General features: G+C 42.3%; 1 protein-coding gene across 3 annotated transcripts in view; it reads right to left on the bottom strand.

Moving 5' to 3' along the window:
• Positions 1-1,525: 1,525 nt before the first annotated feature.
• LOC116957333 (uncharacterized) overlaps positions 1,526-12,171 on the bottom strand; it is a 15,452-nt gene continuing 4,806 nt past the window's right edge. For 2 of the 3 annotated variants that reach the window (XM_032979426.2, XM_032979427.2), the window contains one exon: positions 1,526-7,467. In XM_032979426.2, coding sequence (XP_032835317.2) covers positions 5,843-7,426 — 1,584 coding nt within the window. In that variant the 5' untranslated portion in view covers positions 7,427-7,467 and the 3' untranslated portion in view covers positions 1,526-5,842. Of the gene's footprint in view, positions 7,468-8,947; positions 9,045-12,171 lie in introns of those variants that run through there. The other variant, XM_032979425.2, reaches the window with a different exon arrangement.

Genomic DNA, 12,171 nt, shown 5'->3' with positions numbered 1-12,171 from the left:
AAAGTAGGCACCCCGCTCCATCCCATCACCTCCACCATTACCTCACTCACCTACAAACTGGCCTGATTTCTTTCTGAGACCCTGCTTCCTTTCATGGGCATGTCCACCTCAGCTGTAGTAAACTCAGCTCATACTTTTTGGTTCTATTCGGTAAAGCCACGTAGATAAAAAATAGCTTAAAGGACGCGACCTGGGCTTGGCTGTTCTCACTCCAACGCTGTCCTCTTGACAGTCCGGTCCTTTCACCTGATGGTCACTTGTGTTGTGGCCAAAATGTCGTAATTTTTATGTTTTATTGTTTTTTTTTACCTATGTGACTTTACCGAATAGAACCAAAGAGTATGGATCATTGCAGTCACGAAAGCTTCAAATCTAGAATTATACTCAGCTCACTAGGTTTCTCTCATGAAGGACATCTCACTGTCTCCAAATGATTTTCTTGTCAGTTTCGATGTAGTCTCTCTGTTCACCAATGTACCTGTATTTGACGTCATTGCAATCATTGAAGACTTCGTCCAACAAGGACGAAAACCAGATGTACCAACTTTGGTAAGGCACTGCCTTACCAACACATACTTCACCTGGAATGGTACATTCTACAAACTGAAGGCACCCCAATGGGTTCTCCCTTATCGCCAGTGGTAGCGAATGTTTTCATGGAGAAATTTGAAACAGATGCCATGCAGACATCCACCCTACGTCCTTCCATGTGGAAGAGATACATGGATGACACATTCGTCATCTGGCCACATTGCCTGTCAGCACTGAACCAATTTCTCAATCACATCAATTCCATACACCCATCTGTAAAATTCACCATGGAAGTGGAAAAAGATGGCAAGCTATCATTCCTGGATGTTTTGACCGAGAAGAGACTTGATGGCTCGTTGGGACATTCGGTCTACGGGAAAGCCACCCACACGGATGCCTATCTAAAGAATGACTCCCACCACCAACCATTCAGCCCAGAAGAATTTCCTCATCAAAACACAACACCATAGGGCCCTTTGCATCTCCGACCAGCACATAGCCAGTGAGTTGGAGCACGTACATGAAGCCCTCAGGATGAACGGATACTCGGATCGTACAATCCTCAAAGCTGTCTCCCCAGTCATGCGGAGACAACCTTCTGAGGATCCAACCAAAAACCATCCCTTTTCCGTACATAGCAGGGGTTACATGCTAATTTATCACATTAACATCACTAGCCCCGGACACACTTTTTTATGACCCTTGGGCTTTACCCATTTCAAACCTTTTAAAAGTCTGCCTCAGCAACAGACCACGCTTTCACACCTGATGACGGATGCATGTGTTGCGCCCAAAACGTCGTGATTTATTTTATGCCTACATGACTTACCGATAGAACGAAAGAGTTTGTGATTTTATTAGTTTACATTGGACCAAGGGCAAAAACAAATAGCGAGTTTTCGTCAGAGGGCTTAGTTTGTTGTATCTGTGTACTTTGTTGAAACGTAAACCCAACAGTTTGTCAGTTAAAAGTTAAGATAGGCGTACGCAGACAGACGAAAAAATCACGTTTATTAGGAATGAAAAGACAACATAATTAGCTTTGTGGAGAAAATACCTCCTTCATGTAACATTTCAGTGTTTCCCTTGTGTGTACTATATTCGTGATTTCGAAGACAAACATTGAGTTGGGGAATATGGATCCTAAGCTACAAAAAATATCTTTGACCCTGTATCACATGAACAACAGCAGTCACGTAAATGTCCTGCACAGGTTACAGTCAAAATAAACATTCGTCTAGTTAGGACATTCCATTTTTGACCATTTAATACCAAATGGTACTTACAGCAAAATCTTTGCTATCACGTACTTTACCATCTGGAATGCTCTATTAACAGGCATCTGTCAAGCGGCAATGTAAATATTATTTCACATATCGAGAAAAATTATGGCATCTTGCAGCGTGCTTCATGACGTTGCTGAGTGGTGGCACAAATGGAGTCGCAATTGCAATCTGCAATCGGCCATTGTGATAATGTTGTGGGCTGCCTAACCTAATTGTTTCACTGTACTTGTACATACAGTACTGCACTACTGTACACTGTAATCTAAACAGCACTACTGCTTCTCTACAGTAAACTTAAAATGCTGTACAAATGACTGGTAAGTACCTCTGTAAAATAGGAAATTATTTTGAAAATCAGTTAAAATGTATGCTTAATTTCTTCATAAAAAAATGTTTTTACACTTGAGAATTTTGCTGAACCATAAAGTATACCTCTCAGACAACCTGCACATTTGATGAACTGGCACCCTTGATTCCCCATGGATGCTGGATAAGAGCTTTTGCTGTGTATGCTCAGAATCAGATCATGTGTTAAAATTATAACTCTAAATTATCAAGCGACACATCGCCAACATTCAATAATTGCATTGAAATATACTGCATCACATTATAGCGCATTTACTGTACTGTTGTATATGCCGGGTATGAAAATTGGATTAAAATACAATTTAAATGAAATTTGGAAAAATGCGCAATTATCCAAAATCATGTTAATTTATTTAATTATGCACATAAATTATGCTACTTAGAGAGATAATAATATTAATTTATGCAAATGTGTGCGGCTATACTAATGTACGCAGTTATGATAATTAGGCTAAACCTCGTTGTCGAGGGTAGTATTATCAATCGGGATAAGACAACGAATCGTATGAATCTTCTTTGGTTCTTTTGGTAAAGTCCCGTAGAATGAGAATAAAATAATTGATACAATAAAATAACACAATAATATTCTCACGACGTTTCGGCTACAACACAAGCGGCCTTCATCAGGTGAAGGGGACGAGACTGTCTGGAGGACAGCGCTGGAGTGAGAAAGTCATGCGTGGCTGATGAAGGCCGCTTGTGTTGTGGCCAAAACGTTGTGAGAATATTATTGTGTTATTTTATTTTATCAATTTATTATTTTATTCTCATTCTACGTGACTTTACCGAAAGAACCAAAGAAGATGAATCATTGCAGTCACGAAAGCTTTAAATCGAAATTTGAATCGTATGAAGTTATACAGGTGTGCTTTAAGTACGCCAGATGAAACTTTGCTTCGTTGTCTAGGTTCGTATTATCAATCGGTATAATACAATCATTCTCGCTTTAACATTACTGATTATGTATTAGTGTGTTATGTCAGATCTCCAAATTCAAATCTCAGCGCAGGATACAGTTCTTATAATTAAGATTATTACGCATGAACCTAGAAAAGAAACTCAAACACTTCTGTGTTAAGCAATTTAAATTTCTAAACAAAACCTTAACACTCTAATATGCGAATTCTCATGCTTAAAATTGTCACAGTACTCCAGATGTTCCCCTAATTGATCCATACATTTAACCTTCAATGGTCGTTTGTTAACTGGGTAACAGTACAATCGATTATTCCTCAGAGTACGCGAGCATACACGGCGAGAGGAAAAGTAATAAAAAATTCATGCAACCATATTCATACGAAGGGCAATAAAGAAACATGTCCCAAAAGCAAGAGTAGTTATCAATTAATTCGTTTGTAAGATTATGCAATTAAAAAGAAAACGAACGAACGAACGACTAAAATACTTCTAAATGACCGTATCCACGTAACACATTGGGCAGCAATGTTCTTCACGATCAGTTGATATTTAATGCACCACCTTGGAATGGCAACCCTTCTTGAAACACAAATATACTTTTGGAACAATCTTATTTGTCCCGATATGCGTGTTGTGTCTTCTTTGCCACTTGTTCAATTCATTGCATAAAGCAGACGCCGGGCGATGCGTCGTGAGGGTGTGGGTGTGGGGGAGGGTCATACAAACGGCTTCATTGCTTTTCTTGCTCGGGGCGTCGGCTTAGCTGTCCGTCCGCTGGCAGATACAGGCTCTTTCCACTGCTGTAGGAGATGCGCCGCACGCGCTCCTTCCTTGAAGATGCTCGATCGCGCTCGCTGCTGGTCCGCTGACAGCAGCAGACTCCTTCCACTGCTAGAGGAGCTGCGTTGCACGTGCTCCCTCCTGCCCCGTGCTCTTTGTCGATGCCCGATTGCGCGTGCAGTTCGTTCGCTGGTGGCGGACACCCTTGCTCGGTGGAGCTGCTGGTGGGAGCTGGCACTCAGGATAGAATGACTTGAGCTCTTTGTCGATGCCCGATTGCGCGTGCAGTTCGTTCGCTGGTGGCGGACACCCTTGCTCGGTGGAGCTGCTGGTGGGAGCTGGCACTCAGGATAGAATGACTTGAGCGATACTTCTTCTGTCAGCTCTAAACTCGTGTTCGGTGACACATCACCACTCGGAAAGTCTCCCCATCCCTGGTTGATTGCAGAGTCTCACCCCGGAGCTTGCCGTTCGCTGCCCTCTTCTGTCGCTCGCCGAGCTGAATTGTCGAGCTCAGCACCTAACATCACCTCGCCCCTCTTCTCTGCGAGACACAGCACCCATTGCTAATGTCTCGAGGCCATTCCCCGAAGCTGGCTTGCTGTCCTTTATCGAGCTGCTGTCTTCTTGTCGAGCGGATGGTCGCTGTCTACTTCCGCTGGTATCTGGGATGTCGCTGAATTGTCGAGCTGAATTGTGTGTTGTGTTGCTGTTATAATCCGAAAAATCTCCCCTATGCGCGGCTCTTGCGAGAGGAAAAAAAAGATGCTTACTCCGTCTGCTCTCTCACAAAGGACCAGAATTCCTTTCATCACGCTCAGTGTTGTGGGGGGGGAAGGTTGGATGTGTATCCGTGTTTTTTTTATTTGACTTTATGGCTGACCCTTTCCGGTGGTGGAATGGGGGGGGGTTCCGTTTGTTTGTGCTCCCTGCGGTCCCGTGAGTGATTAAAAAAAATATTGGCAAAATCATTATTAATATCAATTTTGGAAAACAACAGTACACTGATCTTTGAATGGATGCCTACACATGCATGCATTCTTAGAATGCGAGAAGCCAAGTGATAGCACGGTTGATATTTGTTAAAAGAGGTTCAAAGTTCACATCTGTCCGGCAACCCTCATGATTACTGCAATATTGACCAAAAATCTGCTTAACAGTGGATGTTCAACATTCATGGTGTCAGGGTCAAAATTTGCCAGATTAGAAAGATTAGCCACAAACGACCCGACTGGGGTTACACATTAATCATCGCTCCACCCAACTGGCAAGCTCATGTCCACGTGCAGGTTGGTACTGAGTCACCTTCTACCACAAAAGGGACAGCTGCCACTTGGGCTAGCCGTCGAACTATTGAGATGAAATATGATACAAGCCGCTTGTAGTTGCTGAAGCATTTCACCTTTGAAAAGCAAGATTAGCTACATATAGTGAGAAAGAAATAACACATTAATGCAAGCGCCAATTATTAATATCAATATTATTTTAAACACGTTGAATGCTGTGGAGCTTTTTTGTCTCCCGCTAATGCTTACAGATCTACCCAACCTCCAAGTCCACACATGCTGGCCGCTCCTACTCTGCATCCTCAAAAAAGTCCACCTCCACAAACTGCTGGGTTTCATTTCACTCTCAGTCTGCAGCCTCCTCCAGCTTCAGGCTATTTCTATTGACCACTTGGAGGTTAAACGCTTGCAATTATAAAGGCACAAATCTGGCTGTCGCCTGATGAAGCTAGTTGTAATGACTGGCGAAACGTCACTCAGATTGCAAATGTTGTGGCTTGGCTCTCCAACACACCGGTGTGCTGTACTAGTGATGAATTGGCATGTTCCGTTTACGTGACAACCCTTACTAGTTGGCTGTCGGGTGGTGGCGGGTTTTAACGACACATTTACATATTTACGCGATCTAACCCAAAAAACCTCTATTATGGGAAAGGCCTGTGAATGGATTGAAGCTCAATGATGCACATCTACTTGGTCTCCATTTGACTCAGTATTGCCTAAAAAATCCACCCACACCTCCACATCCACAAATTGCTGGGAGTTGCCTTGCTCTGCCTCAGAGTCCACAGTCTCCTCCAGCTTAACGCTGCCTCGATCAATGTGAAGGTCGGATTTTGGAGTTGAATCTTCATCCTCACATTTCACTATCACTTCTTCAGACTTTACCGTCACTTCACTTTTCACCTTCACTGATTCAAATTTCATTTTCACTTCTTGACATTTCGCCTTCACTCCTGGCCACGTTTCATAACTCAAATGTTTTTCTGGTTCTTGTTTCATGAGGGATGGACTAATTGCAGCACTTTGACTTTCACAAGCCGATTTCAGATCAATTTCCTGATGAATGGTTTGATGCTTGTTTCGATCCCCTAACTGTCGAAAACCCTTCCCACCATTCACAGTGCACTTTAAGGGTTTTTCTCCTACGTGTGTTCGCTGATGTTTTTTAAGATGTGTTGACAGTGAAAATTCCTTCCCACACACAGTGCACTTGAAGGGTGTCTCTCCTGTGTGTATTCTCTTGTGTGTTTTAAGATGGGATGACTTTGCAAAGGCCTTCCCACAAACAGTGCACTTGAAGGGTGTCTCTCCTGTGTGACTTCTCCTGTGTGTTTTAAGATGGGATGACTTTGCAAAGGCCTTCCCACAAACAGTGCACTTGAAGGGTATCTCTTCTGTGTGACTTTTCTGGTGTATTTTAAGATATGATGACTCTGCAAATGCCTTCCCACACACAGTGCACTTGAAGGGTTTCTCTCCCGTGTGTGTTCTCTGGTGGCTCTGAAGCTTTGATGACCGTACAAATGCCTTCCCACACACAGTACACTTGAAGGGTTTTTCTCCTGTGTGTATTCTCTGGTGTATGTTAAGATATGATGACTGTGCAAAGGCCGTGCCACACACAATGCACTTGAAGGGTGTTTCTCCTGTGTGTATTCTCTGGTGTGCTTTAAGATGGGATGACTTTGCAAAGGCCTTCCCACAAACAGTGCACTTGAAGGGTGTCTCTCCTGTGTGACTTCTCTGGTGTATTTTAAGATGCGATGAATGTGGAAACGCCTTCCCACACACAGTGCACTTGAAGGGTTTCTCTCCCGTGTGTGTTCTCTGGTGGCCCTGAAGACTTGATGAATGTGCAAATGCCTTACCACACAAAGTACACTTGAAGGGTGTTTCTCCTGTGTGTATTCTCTGGTGTCTTTTAAGCCCTGATGACAGTGCAAAGGCCTTCCCACACACAATGCACTTGAAGGGTGTTTCTCCTGTGTGTATTCTCTGGTGTCTTTTAAGAGATGATGACTCTGCAAACGCCTTCACACAAACAGTGCACTTGAAGGGTGTCTCTCCTGTGTGACTTCTCTGGTGTATTTTAAGATGCGATGAATGTGGAAACGCCTTCCCACACACAGTGCACTTGAAGGGTTTCTCACCCGTGTGTGTTCTCTGGTGGCCCTGAAGATTTGATGACCGTGAAAATGCCTTCCCACACAAAGTACACTTGAATGGTTTCTCTCCCGCTGATTGTTTTCGCTCCATATGACCAATTCTGTCCAGCAAAGTGGCAGAGGAACTGGCAGCTGCAGACAGAAAACAGTAAAATCCACGCAATGTATGTCAGCATAGAAGCATAGAAATGCATATGTATACAGTCACACGTGATATTCACATATTACATGGACAAGAACACTCAAACATTAACAAGAAATACAAAAAAAATCACCCTCAAATTTATCACACAGGCTGTTTTACGGCACTTGCTCCTATTGAAAATCAGCTGTTGGCCTGGCATAGTAAGGCAAGTGGTCAGTATAATGCCTGGAGGCCCAAGTATATTTAATATCAATGATAACCCGTAACTCTACGTACAGAATTTCGGTTGTATCCGGTTAATGAAGAAACGTTAACTATTGCAAAAGTCTTATAAAAATAGCAAATAATGTTAAAAATTAAACTATTCACATTAGGAAGAAATATTATAAAATGGACAAATTAATGTTCAATCGCAACTTTTAAGTCAGAAGCCAGGCTCAGACTTGATTGAATGCTTGGATGAACAGATGTAATTTCAGCTTCATGTGCTGTGTTTTCCATGCTTATGAAACATTCCATGTGTCGGGGACTGTACAAGAGAAGGTTCCAGAAGGCGCACGTTGTGTTGATTGGAAACAGCTGACCGGAAGGCACTGAAAGCATTATTCAATTAAGGACACACATGTTATAGTAAAGTGGGGGGGGGTGTACGAGTATATAAGGAGGAGCAAGGCCCGCGGTCGGGGCGCTACCTCGGTGACTGATTCACGACCAGAGGTGGACGACGGTGGGGCCGACTTTGGAAACCATCGGGGTTGACTGTTCAGGTATCAACTAGGTGGAAACCGTCGGGGCTGAAGATAGCCATAGCGATTGCGAGGGTGGCAGTCGTTACACTTGGACTGTATATACGTTCGGAGAAATAAAGCTCTACTCCCCTGAAAATGGATGTCTCCAAGGAGCTTATTTAACACATGTAATAGAAAAACTCCATTTCTTTGATTAAACCTAGGCGAATAATATGGTCAATATACTTTACAGCAAAAAAAACTTTATACTCTCACGCACTGGAACAGTGAAGGTGGTGGTGTTGTGGCTAGAACCATGCCTGGCTGCCTTCATCTGCTCAGTACAGATGCTTATACTCTTCACCAAGTACTTAACCTAGGAATAATCAACCCAGCAAAGGCCTACAATAAGTTAAGCTGTCACTTGTCAATCATGTTTGCTGTCAGCAATAATACAACTCTGAATGTTGGCTCCATAATGCAGTGGACGAACAAATGTGCCTCCGCTCCGCATGTAGATACACTCTTACAGATATGTTTCACATGGATCATTAACAGATTATATAAATAAAACAGCTACCATTCACCACTAATAGGTAGTAACATCATTACAGTGGTCATGCCATGATAGGTGCGAATTGAGGCCATGTAAGTGTGGAGCACTTGCAAGTAGGTCATGGGAATGATCCAGGTATCAAGGGATGACTGAGATGACTGGCAGATGCATCACCTGTCTTACCCACTGTGCCAACTTGCTGCATTTTAGCCACCCAGCGCTCCACCCATTGATGTGTCACTCCTCTGACCTCGTTGTTGTAGGATGAATGCCTCCAACCTCCTTCACGGGCCTCCTCCGCAGAGGTCGATCTTTTAAGCCAGGGGTCACCAAACTTTTTTCAGTGGGCCGGATAACTGAAAGAATGCCGAGCGCGGGCCGCATAATAAATAAATAAATTACTATTTCTGGAGCGTCGGATCTGTGTTGATAGGAAAATCTTGGAGCGGGAAAGATGCGTGTTTGTGTGTGTTGCCATGGAATCCATGGCAACGTGTTGCCATGGAAACCATGGTAACGTCAGAGCGTAGGCGGAGCTACTACGAGCCGGGGAAGGACTTGAGACGGCGCGCAATAAGCAAACATTACAATAAACAAGAAAATCTAGATACAATAATTTAAAATAGGAAATTTAAGGTACATAGCAGTCAGGAGGTCTCCGCACGCGTGAAGATCTCCTAGTATTCTAAACATAATTTTTAAATTGTATCACAACGGCTCGTGTTCCATACGTTTTATCAACCAAATTCAAGTACCGTCGGCTATCCGTGGTGCTAAAGTTGAGGGTAAGAATCCACCAATTTTTTCGCCATATAGCATTGTGATATATAACGACTTATTGTTGGTAGCTTAGCTGATTGGAGAATATATAGAGTTTATTGATAACATTGAGGAAGTTTATATTTTAGTTTTTCATTGGTTTACTACATAGTATTCATTATATAGTGTAGTGTATACCCAGTTACTGTTAATAGCTCAGCTTATTGAAGAATATATTGAGTACATTTATTATATTGATGTAATTTAGACTTAGGTTTTTTCACATCGGTTTACTATATGATAGTCGAGTTGTTGCAGCCCCTTTGGCGTCCATGTACTAGGTGCCTCTGTAGATGTGTAGGCTTTGACTTTAACATAGCTATTTCTATGACCAGTCACAAGCTAATCCCTCAGTTATTTCAATGCTAAATTCTCCTGTTTGATTTATACTAGGTGCCTCTGTGGATGTGTAGGCTTTGACTTTAACATAACTATTTCTATGACCAGTCACAAGCTAATCCCTCAGTTATTTCAATGCTAAATTCTCCTGTTTGATTTGTACTAGGTGCCTCTGTGGATGTGTAGGCTTTGACTTTAACATAACCATTTCTGTGACCAGTCACAAGCTAATCACTCAGCTATTTCAATGCTAAATTCTCCTGTTTGATTTGTACTAGGTGCCTCTGTGGATGTGTAGGCTTTGACTTTAACATAACTATTTCTATGACCAGTCACAAGCTAATCCCTCAGTTATTCAAATGCTAAATTCTCCTGTTTGATTTGTATTAGGTGCCTCTGTGGATGTGTAGGCTTTGACTTTAACATAGCCATTTCTGTGACCAGTCACAAGCTAATCACTCAGCTATTTCAATGCTGAATTCTATGCTAATTCCTTTGTCAAGGCGCTCTGTTTCTTCTCACACAGCTTAAAGGTCGCGGTCTGAGCTTGGCTGTGTTCGCTCCAGCGCTGTCCTCCAGACAGTCTCGTACCTTCACCTGATGAAGGCTGCTTGTGTTGTGGCCAAAACGTCATGATAATTTTATTGTGTTATTTTATTTTAACAATTTATTATTTTATTCTCATTCTACATGACTTTACCGAAAGAACCAAAGAAGATGAATCCTTGCAGTCACGAAAGCTTTAAATCGAAATATAAGCACTGTCTTTGAAACTCTTTGGTCCACACCAGAGACAGCTTTCTTTTGAGCCTAGTCTCAAAACGGTGTTAGACCAGAGGACGCCAAAAGGCGGCAAAAGGCGTACGGTGAGTTGGAATCAAACTCGTGTTGCCTGGTTCGTAGCGCAGCGCGCTGTAGGTTACATTACGATTCGCCACTAAGTGAGCTCTACCAGTATGAGTGCAAAGGAACATACACCGACTGACTGCTGAAGTTTCCGGTCAAACTGCCTCCTCTCCCAGTTCCAGAGAAGGTTTTGCCCACTCATTGCAAATGTCACCAATCACAATATTCCGGGTTCGCCATTCTGGTAAAATGAAGCGGCCACTCTGATTAGTACGACAATGAGATATATTGAAGTCTATCTTTAAAACTCACCTCTGTAAACTGGTCTTCATCCCCTGCCTAGTTTTGCCGTTTACCTGAGCGAGTGGGTGAGTGATTGGGTCACGGAATGGGTGAGTAGTTGACTTATTGAGTAGGGAGTGGGTCATCCAGTGAGTGAGTGATTGAGTTAGTGGGTAAATGAAGCTTTGCCCGCCCTTGAGTTTTGGCTGTTTACCCTGCAGGATGTGTATATTTCGTACTTTTTATACACAGCACGGATTGGTGGGATCCACGGATGAAATGCAGCACTTCACAAATGTTAATAATGGTATTGTTAATATTGCAGGCATATTATACGCACCAACATGCAACATATGCTGCCATATAGATATTAAAGTCATTATTTCTCGCGTTATTTTTCATGAGTAGGCCATTGTGTACTGGTGTCATGGTTTAAATGTATAATGATACAACTATTTTGATGAAAGAAGGAAAGGCTTTAACCTTTTCGGCAATAATACTGGTGTTAAGATCAGAATCTTTAAAATCAGAATCTGTCTTCTGGAGGAATGTCACAGGTGTCCAGTCAAGGCGGGTCAGAAAGTTACAAAAACATGGTTAAATACGTACGGTGTGAAAGACGTTCAATTAACATACAAAAAACAATAGGAGTGCAAAATAGATGAAAGGTAAGCAATTCACGACAAATAAATAGAAATGAATAAAGTACATAGTACAATTTGAAAACAGATACCTATTGCAAGGCAGCATTAAGTCTGCGTTAATAACACATTCTTGTGGTATAATTTAACACAAACATCAAGTCTGTATCAACCACGTGATATTTTTATTTACAAGGATATTTTTTTCCATAGATTTGCTCTTTATTTTACTTATTAAACCATTGGACAATCAATCCAAAAAATCTGCGACGTGCATCTGATTGTCTATGTGAGTCTGTGGGTCTGTGTGCAAGTCTGTGGGTTTCTGTGCGAGTCTAGGGGTTCCTGTATGCCTGATTGTTTAAGTTTCCCAGATTTCACTGCCCAAAGATTTGGAACCACATATCGTTTTTTGGCATCTCAATTCTGCCATCTAAAACCTCGCTTAAACTGACTCTAATAATCACTAAAGTTTGAGTG

Source organism: Petromyzon marinus, chromosome 72 (assembly GCF_048934315.1).
Source record: "Petromyzon marinus isolate PM22_M1 ecotype Great Lakes invasive population chromosome 72, UKy_Petmar_22M1.pri1.0, whole genome shotgun sequence".
In the NCBI taxonomy this organism is placed as follows: domain Eukaryota; kingdom Metazoa; phylum Chordata; class Hyperoartia; order Petromyzontiformes; family Petromyzontidae; genus Petromyzon; species Petromyzon marinus.
The sequence above is the reverse complement of the archived record's forward strand: the minus strand, read 5'-3'. Positions and strand labels throughout refer to the sequence as shown.